The following is a 20667-nucleotide window of genomic DNA, read 5'->3' as shown; positions in this document are numbered from 1 at the left end:
GTTACTATCTAGTTCTCAAAACCAGAATTTTTTAATCACAGTGGTTATTTATTTATTTTTTAAAATTGCATTTACTCAGTATTCAAATTCATTTTCCTTCCTTTTTTGATTTGATGCTGACTTTTGAAGATTATATATAACACTGCTGCCAATAAAAAATTTTCATTGAAATTTTGTTAAGTCAAATACATATAAAAGAATGATTTTGTATCCATACAAATTTCAAACAATTTTTTATGAATAGAGATGCTCTTTTGACGTTAAAACTTTTTTACTGGCGTTTACCAAAAATTTTGTAATGAAAAACCATCATGCAAAAAGCGTTACGGAAGTGACGTCATCTTCAGCTTTCACCAGAAGGAAATTCTTGTAACTTGTCACTTCATCAGAAGAAAATTCTTGTAACTTGTATTGTTGGAATCATACTTGTATGATGGCGACAATAATTTATCTTCTACTGGACCAAACTTGATGAAATTTTGCACGGAGCTTCATCTTAACTCTATACTAGAAGAAAAACTTTCAAACCTCTGAAAATTGGAGTGGTATTTCCCGAATAGCCGAAAATATGAACATGTGATGAAGGAAATTTTCTCTCTTAATAAATTGGGATAATGTGGATGTATAGCATATCGTTAGAAAGTTAAGAAATTTAGAAACAGAAATATTAAAGTTGTAAGATACAAAAAACTTTCAGAAACTGGGAAATGCGTTAATTCGAAGACTCATCTGGTTTCAAGTCACCTGGTGTTTTCAGATTGAATGTAATTTTTTTCTTTACAATTAAACTCTGAGGCTGGAAAAGAGTTCTGCACATTTATGAAAACATTCTTCAACTTGGACATGTTATCAGATCTTTTGATAAATACTACACAACACATAATGGTAGAACTATAGATGGTGTATTTAGTCATGAACTGAAATCTCTTCAATGTAAAAATTATACATCCTACTTTAGTCATCACAGACCAATACTTTCAGTAACTGATATTTAATTATTATTAATCAAATAAAAATATTGTTATATTATTATCCATGAATTTTATTAATATCTGAAAATTAAAATGTTTTTAATGCCTGCTAATGACTTAAATGTAAAACATGATAGCAGCAGGATACATTATTTACCTGGTACAGAATTTTTTTTTGTGTGCAAGGTAAGATGGATTATAAGATTTCAGTTTCATGTCAATTTTAGGAAGATTATAACATGGCTGCCAACAGATAAATTTCCTTGTACTCATGTCAATAGATGCAATACCCATCAAAGAAAGAATATGTGATAACTGTATTTTTTTTTTTTAATGAAAACTCTGTTTTATGTGATAACTGTTTTTCAAAAAACTAACATTTGTTATGAGGAGTGTCCACTTTTTTCCTCTGAACACAAAACAAAACTGAAACCTTTACAACTGTTGCAAAGGTTTCAGTTTTTGGAAGTTTCAATAGACATTTTATAGAAGTTTTGTAACAAGATCAAGCAGTATCATTTCCCAGAAACAGTTATACTCATATGTGAGTAATGCAAACTTTTTTTTTTTTTTTTCCATTAGCTAGTGTAACTGTGATATAGCAGTTATACCAGTTTTGAAATTTTAATTGGCTGCCAATAGATAATTTTCCTTGAAATTTTTTTAATAGATGCATTACACATTGAAGAAAGAATATATAATTTTTTTTTCAAAAACATTCTTCGGTTTTATTTACACATAAAATAAGATAGTGTTTCTATTGTAATAAAGATTATTTACAGTAACCTTTAGATCAACTCTCTTGCATAAATTTGTTTCGTGCTTATTGCACCTATTTGAACAGACAGTATTGTGGTAATTTTCTTTCATAAAAAGAAAATTATGAGATAAAATTTGTACAACTCAGTGTGATCTTTTGTCTGTATCCTGACAACATGCATATTTCATATATATGCATGACAGATGTGTATAATTTGATTTTTCAAATTCTGTATATAGCTGATTCTCCCAGCAAAGATGTTTGCTTTAGCTGAGCAATAAGCTACTGTTACCATCTGATGACAGTAGCTGATTCTTTATAGTTAACACACACTTTTGTTGAAAGTATTGGGATTTTCTTCTGTCTGGATAGATGAACAGTATAAACTGCTGAATTTCCTTTTGGATTTGATAATCACAGCATGACTATTAGATGGATTTTTTTAATCTGAATCTTCCCAGATACTTCTTTATTCCTCCCTTCCCCACAAGCAGTTTACTTGGATGGACTCTTAGGCCTCTGTGGTATTAGCAAAGGCCCTTGCACTTCTCTTAGCCAAATGAATTTTATCCTTAGAAAATAAAACCTCTTCTATTAGCTAGGGCAGGCTAAGCTATAAAAACGTCCCCCCCATAAGCCAAGTCTCACAAGTTAACCCACAAGTCTTTTATCACATAGTATCCAATTGTGCCTGAATAGAATCACAGATACAATAACATTTCAACCTATCTTGTAGCTTTTTTCTAGCATGATCTTATATTTCTAGACCAAGTCATCAACTCATTTTTGTTTTAAGTCAGTTCCCAAATGTATAACTATACACCCTCTAGTTCCCTCAAGAACCAACAACTGGTTAGTGACATTATCAATTTTAGTGCCTTTTAGTAACCTGGTTCTATCTATTCTGTCTGTCTGGATTACAGATTGCATTCCCAATTTTCATTGCACTGCCTAATAATTGGGTCATCCAATAAAATTACTTCACTTAGAACCAGAATATTCTCCATTTAATGATCCATTGCAGGTACCTGGTCCTCTGGGACAGCATCCCTTGGTTTAACACTGGATAATTTAATAACTGCTAAACCCCTGGATTTGTTGCTCTCCAGGGCGACCACTTTCTGGCTCAGAGACTCATTTACATCCACTAGTAAGCAAAGTCCTTTGTAACATTGTAATAGTTTTGCCACTTGTCACTCATTTGGAGCATTGTGGGTTTAATTCATGTCAATGACTGGAGGAATTTCTAAACTCATCTTAATTCAAGGCCCTAGCCAACCTTATGTGGAGGGAATAAGGTTTTCCCATGAATTATTTCAGCCTTTGTAGCCCGCACAATATGCAGCTCAGCCTGTTAACACACACTTACACAGACATTACACAACGGCTTGATATGATCTAAGTCATTGATGTGTCTAAAGCCCAATAACCACCACCAACAGTTAGTAAGCAAAGTTTGACTTAAGGTCATCTCATTCTGTGCACCTTTAACAGGAATTTATCATCATTAGCTAGTGACAATTTACATACATGCATGTAACATTTTGTGCAAGGAAACAGACTGTAACTCACAATCTGTTTCCTTGCACAAAATTGATTCATTTGTGAGACTTTAACTCACAGATGAATCACCAGTATCCATTCCTTCAGGAAAACATCCCTACGCTTTCCTGAAGGAATGGATAACTGAATAACTGCCAAAACCCTGGGTCTGTTATTCTACTTGGCAATTACTTGCTGTCTCAAACTCAGTCTCATCCATTAGAAAACAAGGCCTCCGTGACATATGGTAAATCATGGAGGCTTTGCTTATCACTAGTCAGACTTGTCATTAGTCCTGAGACGTGTTTTGCTTGCTGTTTCATGGAATTTTGAAGTTTTCTAAAAAAATGAAGAACTTTATATAACGTACAGGCAACCACATATAACCCGGTTTCGCTCTAACACGGTTTGAGAATTGCAGGAAATCTCACATAACACAGTATTTTTTCACTTTTGTGCTGGGAAAACCCTTCTGTTATGTTGGATGTAATTTTTCAACTTTTCCATTCCATTTTGTGAGTCCCCACTGTTGACTCGCTAGTCATCACCTCGTGATATTTTTCTAAAGCACATTTCTGGAGGTTACTACCATAAAACAATAAAACAATTTGCACTTTCTGTTTTATTGGGCTTTTCTGTTACTATAATCTAATTATTAAATGGGTAGTAAACTTGATCTTCTGGCATTTGCTATAGTACCGATGGCTGGAATTCTGTGGGTTTTCACGTTATTATGGTGAAATGTGTTTTCCCCTTCCATCAAATATTCCACTATATAAAAACATAAATAATTTTCAGAAACTCATTACTCTGTATCTCACTTGCAACTTGTGCGTGCCTTGTTATTTGTTGTTAATTGCTTATCGTTTTTACAGTTTTAAATTTTACAACCAAAAAAAAAAGAAAAAAGTCACTGAACAGAAATATCAGTCAGTATGTACATATTACAGTACATATTAATTAAGCTATGTACGTGAACGTAAATTTATTTTTATTTTGCTAACTGGAAAATATTCATCTGATTTTCACGTATCTTTTAACTTTGTTAATTGGTAAGGTAATAAAGTTAAATTTGTGCTTTATATCTTTACTTTTATAGCCTGTGGATAATATTCCTCCTATTTTAGCTTATTAGGAATGCCATTTAAAGCATATTTTGTTATGAAGAGTCTGTCATAAAGTGATTTGATTACAGTGAACCAATCGTAAAGTGAGGGGCCACTGTAATTTTTGGGAGATCCCTGGGTTGGGATCTGTGCGTGTTTGAAAGCATAAAAAATTGTGACTTCAAAGTGTGCAGTTCGGGACTTAAAGTTTTTGTAAGGTTATTTTGGTTTTTATTTGATGAATTATTCATTTTTCCGGGTATGTATTACTAAAATTTGTTCTTTGTTATGAATTAAATTCCAGCCCTAAATTATGTCCATGGAAAGCAAAAAAGCACCACTCAAAAGAAACTTTATTTCTTTAGAATCAAAGATACAAATTTTGGATTGTCTTAAAAAAGGGAAAAAGGTATCATACGTTGCAAAAAGTTTAAATTTAAATGAAGCAACAATCTGGACCATAAAGAAAAATTAACAGAAAATTAGAACTGCTGTTGCTACAGGATCTTTCATTTCTGTAAATATGACAGCTCATCCCCGAGTACCAATAATTGAAAAAATGGAAAAAGCACTCAGCATGTGGATTGACGATAGTAATAAAAAATGGATCCCATTAGACGGAAATGTAATTAAACAAAAGGCACTAAAAATTTATTTCATTTAAAAGAAAATGGAGAATCTTCTGTTAACCTGGAGTTGTTGCCAGTAAAGGTTGGTTTGAGCGATTTAAAAACCACTTCTCATTACAACATAAGAATTCAAGGGGAAAGTGCATCGGCTGATAATGAAGCTGCCAAGAAGTATGCAGAGGAATTTAAAAAAATTATTGAAGAGCATAGATACACACCACATCAAGTTTTCACTGCCGATGAGACAGGCCTTTGGTGGAAAAAAATGTCCAACAGAACGTTTATTTCAAAAAAAGAGAAAACTGTCCCATGTTTTAAGGCATCAAAAGATCATTTAACATTACTTACATGCAGTAACACATCAGGAGATTACATGATAAAACTTATGATGGTTTATAGATCCTTTTTTTAATCCTTGTTTAATGAAAGGTGTAAATAAAAATGCATTACCGGTATATTGGAAAGACTGATTTGTTTAAAGAATGGTTTCTAAATTGTTTTGTGCTAGATGTGGAAAAGTATTTAAAGCAGAAAAATTTAGATTTAAAAGTTTTATTACTATTGGATAACGTGCCAGGCCATCCAAAATGTTTAAGTCATCCAAATGTTGAAATAATGTTCCTACCACCTAATACAACTTCTTTAATTCAGCCATTGGATCAAGGCTTTAAATCTCATTACATCAGAAAATCATTACAATGGATTTTGGAAAAAAATTATTCCGAATCTATTGAAGTGATGGAGGCATGGAAACATTTTTCAGTTGTGGACTGTGTCGGAATCATAGTTTCATCGTTCAGAGAAATAAAACCGTCAATGATAAATGCGTGTTGGAAAAATGTACGACCAGAATCAATTCATTCAGGAAATATGGTCGAACCTGCAGAAAATAGAATTGGTGCGATAGTAGAACTTACTAAGTCGGTAGGAGGAGAAGGTTTTGATGATATGACTACTGAAGACGTTCACGAATTACTAGTAGAAAAAGAGGCTGGTGAAGCAGATTTGGTGGAAATGGCATCGGAGGTAAACCAAATCAATTCAGAGGATGATAGCACAGAAGAAAATTCTGAAGTTCTAAATTTTACACTAAAAAGCATATGGGAAGGCATAAAGTTAGCCGAGCAATTAGAATCATATTTTTTGAATGCAGATCCTTCAACTGAAAGGAGCACAAAGTTCAAAAGGGAGCTTCAAAAATGTTTAGCTCCATACCATGAAATTTACAAAAATCTATCAAGAAAAAGCAAACAAACCCAGATTATTGATTTTTTGAAGAGATCAGAAGATACATGAAATCAAGATGCTGCAGAAGATAGTTCAGAAGGTGAAGATCAACAGAGAAAACGTTATCGTTTGATTGTGCTTAGCAGCGATGAAGAGAAAGAAAATTAAATGAAAGTACATTATCTGACATATGTTTCACAGTTTGTGAGGTAAGATTTGTTCAGTTATTACTATTTAAGTTACTACTACAGTGGATTCCAGTTATTTTGGCCACCGGTTAATCAGGGCAGCCGTTTATTTGGGGCAAATCTTAAAAAACATAACCCAATCGATCAAATAGCCAGGGTTTACTTCACTTAATTGGGACAAAATGCCGTTTAATCGGGGCAGGAGACTGCAGCACTGAAGATTACCCTACGATTGTCTCCGACCGTACCACGTAGTTCGGTCGGATTTCTGGAGGTCACAACCATAAAACAATTAGCAGTCACCTGTTTATTGGGCTTTTGTGTTAGTGTGAAATCTATCATAAACTGATAGTAAACTCGATCTTATTGAATTTGCGATAATACTGACAACTGGAATTCTGTGGGTTATTAATGGTAAAATGTGTTTACACTTCTATGGAATCTTCAATCATATAAAAAAAATAATTTTCAGAATCTTCTCTTCATTCCTATTTTTAAAGCTTCGTAATTTGTTACTCCGTTCTCACTTGCACGTATCGTGTTACTTGCAATTTGTGTGTGCCGTGTTCTTTGTTATTTATTGCTTATCTTTTTACTGTTTTAAATTTTAACCCCTACCCACAAATGACAGTGAACAGAAATGCCAACTAGTTTAGTTAGTATGTACATATTACAGTACGTATTAATTCTTCTGATTATCACGTATATTCTTCTGAATTTCACGTATCATTTAATTTTTTAATTGGTAAGGTAATAAAGGGTAAATTTGTACTTAGTATATCTTTACTTTTATAGCCTGTGGATAATATTCCTCCTATTTTAGCTAATTAGAATCGCTATTTAATTGAATTAAAATTCAATTCACAAACGCTTATTATGACCGGCGCTTATTACACAACGTATAGTGAATGGTACTTTACAATGGTGACCCATCGTAAGGTGATTTGATTGTACAGTGAACCAATTGTTGGGGGCATTGTATTTTTAACTATTTACGTGAAACTTCGGATAATTTGGGGCAGCTGCTTAATCGGGCCAAAGTGCACTAGTCCCGATGTGTCCCAAAAAATGGGATCGACTGTATTATAAAAATAAAGTTAAAATATTAAGCTACAGTCGGTCCTCGTATAACACGTGTTTATATTACACGAATTCGATCATACACGATTTACGATTTATAAATAGATTTTACGATTTATAAATAGTTTACGATTTATAAATAGGGGAACGATATCTTATATAACACGAACCGAATTCGCTTATGCACGATTCGCCTTCGTGTTTACAAGAAATGGCAGTCGAACGCACAGTCACCCCAACCGAACGCAACACGATAGAATTAAGAGAAGATTCTGAAAATGTATTTGTTTTTTATATCAGTGAAGGGGAAACACATTTCACCATAATAACGTAAAAACCAACACAATTCCAGCTATCGGTATAATCGCAAATGCAATTAGATCGAGTTTACTACCAGTTTATAACAGATTCCACTAGCCGAAACGCAACTGGAAATTGTTTTTATTGTTTTATGGTAGTCACCCCTAGAAATGTGTTTTAGTGAAATGTGAAGTGTTAATAGTGTATCTCTGCCTTTACGGTGTTGTTTATTCAGTTGCTACACGCGCACAGCTTTGTTTATGTGTATCAAGCGTGCCTCCTCATTTTGTAATTGTGCTTTATTCCCTAAAAATGAGTAAAATACTTAAAAGGTGTGAAAAGGAAGCGTCCTGGTGAAGACACTACAGATTCAGAGAGAAAAAGAAAAGCAATATCGATAAACAGAGGCGGACTGGATCTAATTCTTACCCGGGAAAATTTATAGTGACCTCATACTACGGTTTATGGCCAAAATCACACCGGCCTCCGGCCCACCGGGGTTTCCCCGGTCAGGCTTATGGCCAGTCCGCCTCTGTCGATAGAGAAAAAATATTAAATTGTGAAACGCTTTGAGCGAAATGAAAGACCATGTGATATTGCACGTGCTTGCAGACCTAAATGAGGCAACGCCGAGAATTACAAAGAATGCAGAGAAAATAAAAAATTTCATAGCAGGAACAGAACAACTCAGTGTAATTAAAATCCATTAGATTAAGACACAAAGAATTGGAAGAGATGGAACGGCTGTCATCTGTTTGGATAGAAAATCAAACAAAAATCAAGTTTGCTTACGATAGAAGCAAAAGCATTAGCAATATTTTATTACATAATAGTCGTAATAAAATACGTAACTATTTTATTCGTAAAAAATACTTAGGTATTTTATATTATATTATAATAAAATAATAATAAAAAATATTATAAAAAATTATAATATTTTTATTACGTATTTTAATCATAATAAAATACGTAAGTATTTTATTACGATTATTTATTGTGTTTGGTAATGTTTTGGTTATGTGCCAGCCACCCAAGATTGTGTTCAATCTTGGGTGGCCGGCACCTAACCCTACTTTTCCCATAGGACCTGTTGTTTATATTGCACGATTTTGCATTGCACGAGGGTTTCCAGGAACACAACTATCGTGCTATACGAGGACAAGACTGTATTACTATTATAAAAATTTAGTTGCTGATAGAGAAAAAAAATGTGGTATATTTTTGTTAGCTTTTGGAACGTAACCCCCCTTTTTGTACTGGTTCTTAGTCCCGTATAACACGGTTTCATATTACATGAGATTTTGTAGGCACCAAATAACCATGTTATACATGGTTACCTGTATATGCATTTAAATATTAATTTGGCCTTGTTTTAATGAAATAATATCTTCCACATTTATTTATTTATCATTGATTTCCTCAACTTATGGATCTGAATTCCAAGGGAATTTCTTCAAATTTTCAGTCTAAAGGGAGCAAAGAGAGCATTAATGTTTATTGAACACAAACTGATAATTTTGTTGAATTAAAAATATAGGACTATACTGAAAAACTTTTGCAAGTTAGGTTAGAATGTATGTGTCTGCAAGGTTTACTGGGGAAAAATTTTTACCAGCATGGTCTGCACTTAGTGGGGACCAGGGGTAATACATATACATATTTATCTGATAATGCAGGTCAAAGGAATGCTTGCATATACCTTAAGATTTCTTGTATGAGGCCTTACATTGGTAGAAAGATGTACCGATGTCAGCAATAATTTAAATAAATGAGAAGCTAAGTTGGGAAGTAAAATTCCTAAATGAAAGTACTGCTATAAGCAGCTAAATGGAATGAGTTATAGTGGTAATAAACATAAAAAGGTAGTACCTTGACTGTTGTATACTAATGCTAGGAGCTTAATATATTTAATGATTTTGAGGCACTGGTTAAGTCAGCAAATGCAGACATCATATTCCTATGCATTGTCTACAATATGGTGTCATTCTGATACACTAGATATAGAATTTGTATATGCAAAATTTGTATATGTAGAATTTGTGTGTGCAAAAGGAAGAGAAGGGGAGGTGGGATAATTCTTTTACTTGCCAAACTTATAGGTTCAAAACAAGCAAATCCAGTAGATTTTTTTTTGAGTCTAAGAAATTATTTTTCCTCTTCTCTCTCTCTCTCTTTTCAAGAAAATGATTTTTATTTTACTCTACTATATTAAGTACAGTCAGTCCTCGTATAGCACGATAGTTGTATTCCTAGAAACATTCGTGCAATGCAAAATCGTGCAATATAAACAATAGGCCCTATGGGAAAAATAGGGTTAGGTGCCGACCACCCAAGTTTGAACACACATTTGTGACCAAAACATTACCAAACACAATAAATAATCGTAATAAAATACTTACGTAATTTATTACGATTATTTTATTACGTAATAGTTGTAATAAAATACGTAAGTAATAAAATACTTACGTATTTTATTATGACTATTACGTAATAAAATATTGCTAATGCTTTTGCTTCTATCGTAAGCAAACTTGTTTTTTGTTTGATTTTCTATCCAAACAGTTGACAGCCGTTGTATCTCTTCCAATTCTTTGTGTCTTAATCCAATGGTTTTTAATTACACTTTGAGTTGTTCCTGCTATGAAAGTGTTTTTATTTTCTCTGCATTCTTTGTAATTCTCGGCGTTGTCTCATTTAGGTCTGTAGCACGTGCAATATCATATTTTTTCTCTATCGACAAATTTCATATTTTTTCTCTATCGACAGGTGGACTGGCCATAAGCCTTACCGGGGAAACCCCGGTGGGCCTGAGGCGGGTATGATTTTGGCCATAACCATAGTATGAGGCCACTATAAATTTTCCCGGGTAAGAATTTTTGACCCAGTCCACCTCTGTTTATCGATATTGCTTTTCTTTTTTCTTTTTCTCTCTGAATCTGCAGTGTCTTCACCAGGACGCTTTCTTTTCACACCTTTTAAGTATTTTACTCATTTTTAGGGAATAAAGCACAATTACAAAACGAGGAGGCACGCTTGATACACATAAACAAAGCTGCGCACGTGTAGCAACTGAATAAACACTGTAAAGGCAGAGATACACTATTAACACCTCACATTTTACTAAAGCACATTTCTACGGGTTACTACCATAAAACAATAAAAACAATTTCCAGTTGGGTTTCTGCTAGTGGAATCTGTTATAAACTGGTAGTAAACTCGATCTAATTGCATTGGCGAATATACCGATAACTGGAATTGTGTTGGTTTTTACGTTATTATGGTGAAATGTGTTTCCCCTTCACTGATATAAAGTAATAATCTGTTGGGGTGATTCTGCATTCAACTACCATTTCTTGTAAACACAAAGGCGAATCGTGCATAAGCGAATTCGGTTTGTGTTATATAAGATATCGTTCCCCTATTTATAAATCGTGTATGATCGAATTCGTGTAATGTAAACACGTGTTATACAAGGACTGACTGTAGTTCACTTTACTGAAGAGTTTATGTTGTATTTTCATATATCTTTGAGACCCCAGAAACATTATTGTGAACATGGATATCATTTTCATCCAAATTTGTTTTGATCAGGTTTTACTGTGTTTGAATTTTTTGTGAATGAACTACTCAATTTTTGTAGACTGAATTAAAAAAAAAAAAAAAAAAAAAAAAAACCTAGTTATTTTGTAGTGTAATATTTTATGCAATTGTAAACCAATCAAGCAGAAGTTTTTCTTATTAATGCTCTTTTATTTTTAGGCTAAATATGATTCCAATATCGTTAAGAAGCAAGGATCATCTGTTTTGCCATTTATCAAAGATGATGTTTGTTTATTAGAAGAGTATCAAAATAGTAACTATTTACAGCATATTCAACATTTATCTGACAAGAAATTTTCTTTGCAAAATGGTCAATTGCATGGAATTTCCAATGGATTACCAAAGAGTGCTATGGAGAATGTTTAGGTTTTTTTACATAAAGTTTAGATCAGTTTTATTTATGAAAGAATAGTTGATACCATGGTTAATACTATATATAGTATTTTTAATGACTGCATTTAATGTTTGTATTTGCAAAAAAAAAAAAAAAATTTAAACTGAGATATATTGCCGATGTAAAATTGCTAGTCGTTTTCTCCGAAGCATTTTAAGAGTGTTTATGATTTTTGAAATAGGTTACATTTAAATAAATGTGTAATGTGCATTTAGGTAAAATGAATATTTATTTTTTTAATATCTATGTATAGGTTTACATTCCTCTGTACTTTGCATTGTGGAAGTTTAGCGTTCTTAAGTCGGATTTTTAGGTTAGAAGTAAATTATTTATTTATAATTTATTTATATTTAATTTTAAGTATTGGCAAATAATTCAAAGGTTTGGAAACTGCTGGTGGTAAAATGTGTATATATGTATATATTTCTGTTTTTATTTCTTTAAAATTAAATGCAACTACAAATAAAACATTTCTGAAGTATGTTTGTTATGTCTTCTTGAAAGACATAACAAACATAGGTGAAATAATAAGGTTAAGTCAGAAGGGCACACATTATCTAGGTTTTAAAAAATTACATTTATTACTCTTGGATGCATTATTTGAAAGTTGCCATATTTTTTTTATTTATTTATTTTTTTTTTCTGATGTTGAATCTATCTTCTCAGCAGAAGGAAGAAATTATGAATATTTATATTACACGACAGGCACACACACACACACACACACACACACACACACACACACACACACACACACACACACACACACACACACACACACACACACACACACACAGAGGAAGGAAGGAAGAGAGAATATGAACATATGATGTCTAATTAGATTTGCTAATCAGAATATTTGGAAGTGGCACTTGTATGGATTTTTTACTAATAAGCACTGAAAAAGATTGGAATAAGAATAGTGTTTACACACTGAACTGTAGTGTGAAGTGTATATACACTTCACACTACAGTTCACACACTGTGGTGAGAAAAGGAAGGAAAAAAAGAAATTGTTGAAAGTTTGCTGTAACAAATACTTGTAACTATGTTTTCAGATAGGCTGTGTCAATAATTAAAACTAAAGAAGAATGCTGGTAATTGATAAATTAACAAAATCGAAAATATGAGTTGAGGAACATACATAAATAACCAGAAATAATGTGATGCAAAAAAAAAATTCATATTTTCGTAATGTAATGACCAACCATTTTCTGCAGTGTGCCATAAAGCAATTCAAAAATTTATCGCATGCTGCATAATGCCACATAATATTCTGTTGCATAATTTCCATTAAATTTTGGTATAGAGCACTTTTAATTCATCTTGGTGGCAAACAAACAATTTAGAATTGATTTAAAATTAATATATATGACTAATTATAATAAAAACAAAATATTGCACATAATTAAAGAGAAATATTAAGAGCAACATGACAGCTGCTTGCAAAAAACAATGTCAGAATTCAATGTAAAGTGTGAAAGTTGAACGATAGATGTGACCAACACAGACTCACTGGAATTAGTTAATGTTAGATCACTGTTTCTCCATTTTGTTTTTTAGATGAGTTACAATCTCACTTCGGTAGTATTTCGTAATCCTTGCAAGCATAGGTCATTATAGCTAGAATATTTGTATAGGGGTTGAAAATATTCTCTATCAGATATTGGGACTTTTTATAATGAATATTAAGTATTTGAATATGTATTAATACACATTTAAAAATGATTGTATTTGGCATAAAATTTCTCTCTCACGTTAAACTATTCTTAAAACAACTTCAAAGTAACAGAATAATTAATGAGGGATTGACCTCCACCAGTTATGCCAGTGCTTGCATGGTACCCTATAAACCATTCCATTCTGATTTTCCTCCTAAATCAGTTTTTTTCAGTTTCTAAAATTGCTCATAATTTCTTCTTGGGAGTCTGCTTACATCTGATATTCTGAGTGCAATATCTTGCTGACACATTCAGATACTTTAAAAAAAAAAAAGAATGTATACAGTACCTTCTGGAATTCTCTCATCACTGGAAATAGATTTGTTGTAACTTCTTTTGCATCAGTTGATTGCATAAGGATAAACCACATCTCAACATATCTGTAATAATGACAGAACTCTTTATTTCTATCCTGAGGTCAGCTACAATGGGACCATGCCCAGTTAAACACGTTTGCTGCCTTTTATATTTGAAAGCATCCTTTATGTATGTCTTGGGGCATTTTTCTTGGTGTGCTGGAACAAATAGGCAGTGATTTTTAGTAAATGGATTTCATCTGCAAAGAATCATCATTCCAAGAAACACCGGCATCTGTTGTTTGTAGCATCAACAAAGAGCTAATTCAGTGTCATCAACATACTGTCCATTCCCGTTCCTTTTCAGTCCTGATGTCTCAGGCTGTAAATCCATTATAACAACCCTTTATGGTAAAATTTTATAGGAAAACACTTTTACACAAAATTTTATCAGGAGATAAAAAAAAACAAAACATCACTAAAATGATGTTTTGTTTTTTGCAAACTAAAAATTCAAATCCTGCAAGCAAAATCTTTAAAAAAATTTAACGTTTTCTTGTGAAAAATATTAAACTAGATAAAAATAACTTCAGCATAAGCAAAGAATATATGGAACTGTGAACCAAGTATGTATACAGCCTTTATAGCATTCTCTAGTCAATGCGATTGATGCTAAACAAAATCTGAGTTGTAATGCAAATAACCCATGGTTCAGTCAGTGTGCTAATACAACTCAGTTGTTCATTTCTTGCACCATTTCCTTTACAGCACTCATTTATTGACTACAACTGATTGGATGCATATCTGCATTGAGACAAAAAAAATTGCAGTTCATTTGGACACAAGTTTGTGTTCTAGCAGTGAGCATGTTAACAAAGCTCTGACTACACTATTCTTATATCCAGAGGCATGGACTTATAATCCATGAACTGTGGTTTACATCAGGTTATAATAAACAAACTTTGATTGCAAGTTGATCACCCTCCTTTATTCTTTCTAATGCTTCTTAGTTAAAATCCATACCAGTGCTGTTTCCAAGTGTCTTGATACATTGCACTGTCATATTCTCTTCATACACATAATGTAAATATGGATATGAAATAAAATAAGCAAAACTGATCTACTGCAATTAAACAATTAACCATTTTATTGAAAAATATTATGAGTTTGATTATAACTGTTTTATTGAAAATGTTACAAACATACCTCAACAAATAAACTTATACAGTTTGGTGACATTTCACAAAGTTGCTGTTTCTTGCTATCAGGCCTGTTAGAATAGTTCCTGAGAACTCAAGTTCCAGTAATGTTCAATCTGCAGCAGTCCAGAAGCTATTCTAACAACCCTAATGAAGAGAAACAGTGACTTCTTGAAACATCACTAAACTATGTATATGTGTTTTTAAATGTTTCAGTTAACTTGTAATGCTTGCAGTAAAACAGCTTAATCATTGCATGTGGTAGATTAGCATTGCTTTTTTGTATTTTGCATTCATAGAATACCACATACTACCACTCTTTCAGCTAATAATGCAAATATTCTTTCTTTCTCTGCTCAGAAGTGGAATTCAACATCAGCAGCTTCCAGATATTATTGCTTCTTCAGGTAAGTAATAAACATAATTTCTTGGAAATGTAGGACAGGTATCCTTCTTATTTTGCTTTATTAATTAACAACCATTTGGCAGTTGTTGCTTAAATCTTGCTGAATGTGATGGTTGTAAGTTGTAATATGGTCTCTTAAAGAAAACTGAATCCAATAAAATCTAATTTATCTTAGTATGGTCTGTTAAGAAAAATGTGTGTGGGCAAAAATTATCCTAATTATGAAAATGAAATTAATAATGAATATAATTCTTTAAACATCCAGTTTTTTAAAACACATAATTCTGTTGTATCCATAAAAGTTTATTATACTATAGTTTTATTATAAACTTTTATGTCATCTGTTATTGGAATACAGCAACTACTAGTTCCATTCCTGTTATTATTGTCACTTTCTTATGGCAGTTGCTAGCTTATTGCTCTCATATTTATGTAATACCTAGAATTGGGAATTCTAATTAGAAGGAACAATATTTTTTGAATTTCTTTTATTTTCTGGTCTCGTTAGTATTACAGTTTATTGCCAAGATCACAAAATTTCTGTTTTTGAAATCTTATGTATTCAAACACATAAGGTGCTATCTGTGTAATTCTAAACTGAAGCTAACGAACAGTCCATAATAATATATTTTATGTATCAACAGAAGATTTCTCCTGGAACTAGCTTAGCACCAAGTATGATTGGGTAAATCATGCAATATAGTTTTATCTTAATTAATATCAGGAAAGATCTGTGTGGAATTTATCAGCTTAATTGGTGATTAAATTTAACTGTTATAAATTTTTTTTCAGAAAATAAAGTACTTGAGTATGATGCTTGCATCGTATGCAGTCATCTTTATGTGAGAAAGTTTTAGTATATAAGTACCAGTTAGAAAAATCATGCTAGCTACACACTGAAATTATATTTGATTCCGTTCAGAATTTTCTGTATTGAAAACTACCTAGATGTTTCAGATTGCCCTCCTTTTATCAAATACAGGATTACTTAAAAACTGTACCTATTTCTCTCTCTCTCTCTCTCTCTCTCTCTCTCTCTCTCTCTCTCTCTCTCTCTCTTGAACAAAAGTATAACTTAAATTTTTCATTCTAAGTTGAGGCAGGCTCCATTTTTATTTGCAGTTTTCTGATACACTTTGAAATATAAAATCTTATTAATTGTTTCTCTCTTGAATTAATATTTTCACTTCTTTGAAACTGAACTTATAATTTTCAGTTTACAATTTATCTCTGTTCCATATAATTTCTTTGCACTTCTCCAGTGCCATGACAAATTTATGCATTCTCATGGGTAGCACAATGGCTGTTGTTCTTCCACTGAGACATGACAGTACACTGGTTTCATTACTTACCACCAGTTTGTTGGGATCTGAATTCACATATGTCAGGAGTGGAGTCATTCTTAAAGGTTTTGTAAATTAAACCTATAGATAACATATCTTGGGCAGGAGTAAAAATTTTTTTTGGCCATTCAGTCTACACAGAATGCAAATTAGCCCATGGACACTCACCACAAACATAATATGTGATAAAAATTATATAAACTAGCATACCATAACAAAGTGACATGCTATGACCAAAGTAGCAATCAACCAAAAAACCTGAAAGCAGCCACCCACACCATGTGGAAAAGGCCTAGGTTCAATTCCTATTCAGATAAGAGGAAAGTTTTTTGTGTGTTTTTTTTACAGTGTGCCTGGATTATTTACCTGTTTTGCTGGATAATAATTCAGTTTATTATCCAGCAAAACAGGTAAACAACCAGCCATCCAATCTAATTTATACCATATTTGTTTGGTATGATTCCTGCCCCAGTATATATTGCATAAAAAATGGCACTAGGAGTGTCGCAAAGCACAAATATGTTCAAAATTCACCCAAGCAGTGTTCCAAAATATATTCATGCAGTCATTCTTAAGCGATCAAGCAACAAGTGTTGTAAAGGCACATGAAATTAACAACTGCTCTGTGTTGGCACACTGACTGAACACTTTTCAGTAATGCTTGACATTTATTTATAAACTTGGCACACAGTGTTATTTGTTTTTTTGCTTGTGTTGATGTCAGTTTATGTACATGAATAAACTTCTTATAAAATTTTTAGATTTGTTCTGATTTATATATTTTAAAATAAGTTTTGCAAATATTATGACATGTAGTTGGCCATGAAGCGTCATCCGTAAATTATGTATATTTTATGGTTGGATTCCCTGTTTTGTTGGATTCAAAAAACAAGAGCTTCTGTGAAAAGATAAAAAATCATGCATCATTTTTCTAAGGCCAATTAGCTCAGCCACACTGAAAAAAATCCCATAAATACCTCTCTATCGAGATAGGATTGAGCCTGGCCCACATTGCTCGGAAAGACTATTATAGTTGCTATACTAGCGACAAGGGAATCATTTAAAAAAAATAAATTGAATCATTTTTATCAGCATGTCACAGGTGGCTGTTATTTGGGTATTTTTTTGCATAGAATCTTTCACAAATATGATGTTGTGAGAATAAAGTAGATATAAAAAAAAATTAGAATAAAATTTCCACTTATATGAACAGTTATAGAGCTTAAACTCTGACTAGCAGAAGCCTTATTATCCAAAAATAATATAACCTGACTACCTCACTTACAACATACAGTGATATAGATCAAAAGCAAAATCAAAAACTAAATAAATATTAAAAAAATACCTTGATTTCTCTCTGGTGTTACAGTTAATGCTACTCCACAAATGTTACACGAATGGGCAAATTGCATTTTATTTATTAATACAGAGAGATGTATAATTAATAAAACACCAATTACCATTTTTGATTCAACAAAAAAAAAAAAGCTAAAATTTTATTTTTTATAATAAAAGAACTGGTAAATAGTGACCATTAGTATTTTTGTTACATTTAGTGTGTGCAGTAGAGGGTTAATAAAATTCATTACTCTTATTTCAGATTATCTTGAAGATTTTACCTTGAATTTTGGAACTGTTGTCAAAATTTTGTTTCTTGCAATCTTATTTCACAGCATGATTTCGGTGAACTATACATGTTTATAAATATACATCTTCAAATCATTATAAAGACAGATCAAAAGCAGGTTTTTATTTAACTGTGCTAAGATCCATACAAGGTTGCTAGGATAAAACAGTTTGTTCATTTTGTTCCACAAACTTTATGAAATTAATTTTACTCATTCCCTTGACTTTTCGAACAAATAAGAATAAATAAGTGTCCTTATTTATGTTTACTGTATTATAGAAAGTATTACTTACAATGAATATATAAAATAAGCAAAGTTGTTATTTATACTGTGAATGTTTACAAAAACAAAACTACCTTCCTGTATAGATCATTATATATTGCCATCCAGAATTGAGATTATTAGTCTAGTGTTTATAGTTTTTTGAAATTTGTTTTTGTGGGATAAAAATTCATTACTGACCAGAGTTCCAGAATAGATAAGTCATCTGAATGTTGTTTCAATCAAACCATTTTAATAAATATCTTAAATAATAACTTGGCATAAGTAGAATATGGAAGGAGAGTATGGAATGTGAACGATAAGAGAAGTATCCAAGAAATTAAAGCCTGACTATATTCCACTGAGGCCCTTATTAAAATGCCAAAAGATATTGTTAGCAAAATATTGTTATCCTTATTGAATAAGTGTCATTTTATGCAGTTTGAATGTGTACCTGAAAATTTTAGCTCCATAAAACTTTTAAAGGCAGATGGGTTAATGAACTGGAATTATCACTTTTCTGCCATTTTATGTTAATCAGAGAGAACTGAAAAGTAATCATTAAGACAAACATATTTTACTATTATCCATAAAATGAAAGTTGTCATATTTAGCTTCGAAATGTGATTAGTATTAGGTTAACTTCATATCATTCAATGGAGACACTATATAATACTTTTGTAATTTGAATTTCATGCTGAAACAAAATATAAAGCATAAGGTCTCTCTCTCTCATGCATGCATTTCATTATGACAGTTTCCACCTGTGAAACTATTTCTATTAGTATAAACAAGAGTGATCCTGAACAATTAGGTAAAATTTTTTTCATGACATAGTCATGGGAATGACAACTTCTCAAATTTTATTTGACCATATAAAATTTCTCTTTTATTACTCTTTTAAAATAAAATAGAATTATATTCAAAAATAAATTATTATTGTCATATTGGAAATAAGCTATGCTTCCAGACATGCTCTTGATGTCAGTGATGTCATAAAAAATTTAATTGTAACTGACTTTTGTGCTGAAAGTGAAATGCCTGAAGATGATGGACTCTACTTTTAGTAAGAGTAACTCATGAAAGGTTAACATCATGCGGTGATACTCATGTATGCTGAAATTTAGGTATGCTGTATCGCACAAATTATAAATAAATAAAAACTTTTTCTGTGTAACAAAATTATAATTTATTGGATCATAAAAGTGAGAATTCTGACAAATTTTCTAACCCTGTACAATACTCGATATACAGTGGGCCAGGATAGGGATTTCCACATAAATGACAGAGCAAATTTTTTTTACTATTCTGACTCACTGCCCTAACCATTTTTTTTTTTCTTACACAAAAAAAAAAAAAAAAACAGTAACTATGACTTTGCCATTAAATTCAGATTTTAAAAATAATTTTGTGAATTTCTGCTTGAATTATTCATCTTTAGTTGACAAATTGGCCATCAGGTGTGCTAGGCTATCTTGCATAAAATATCTTCCAATAGGCCTCTGGGGTTGGGAATATTCATATTCATAATAACTGCACAATCCTACACCAACTGTTATTAAATAAAATAAATAAATAGCGTTGTGTTATATTAAAATAATAATGATGCAAATAAATGAAATAAATAGAATGATATAATTCCACCAGATAAAACTGATAAAAAGGTAACTGTCTGTACAATAAAATATGAAATTTTAAACTGCAATGAATAAATTACAATAAACAATGTAGATAAAACACAGGATAATAAAACCGATAAGAGCACTAAAACATTGTAGCTTTCAGAAGCATCCACCTCCTTTTTCAACAGCGAGGTTTATCGTACAGCACATCCTTAAATATCAGCCGGCTCACGGTTCTCAGCACGTGTTTCTACAGGAGCATGGGCAGTATTCTCCCCATGTGCACTGGAACCAGAAGTGGCTCGGGAACGTGCCAAGTGGAACCGCTCGTCCTGTCCAAACACCACTGCCTCGAAGAGCGAATGAATGCGAATTCCCATCTCTATTAATGGTA

General features: G+C 32.1%; 1 protein-coding gene across 1 annotated transcript in view; it reads left to right on the top strand.

Annotated features, from left to right (window-relative positions):
• Nucleotides 1-11769, top strand: part of LOC150078468 (solute carrier family 35 member E1 homolog) — a 77834-nt gene extending 66065 nt beyond the window's left edge. Inside the window, exon 6 of the mRNA XM_090384578.1 lies at nt 11563-11769. Coding sequence (XP_090240704.1) covers nt 11563-11769 — 207 coding nt within the window. The remainder of the gene's footprint in view (nt 1-11562) is intronic.
• Nucleotides 11770-20667: the final 8898 nt, after the last annotated feature.

Source organism: Mastigoproctus giganteus, chromosome 11 (assembly GCF_048544385.1).
Source record: "Mastigoproctus giganteus isolate SK-2022 chromosome 11, ASM4854438v1, whole genome shotgun sequence".
Lineage (NCBI taxonomy): Eukaryota > Metazoa > Arthropoda > Arachnida > Uropygi > Thelyphonidae > Mastigoproctus > Mastigoproctus giganteus.
The sequence above is the reverse complement of the archived record's forward strand: the minus strand, read 5'-3'. Positions and strand labels throughout refer to the sequence as shown.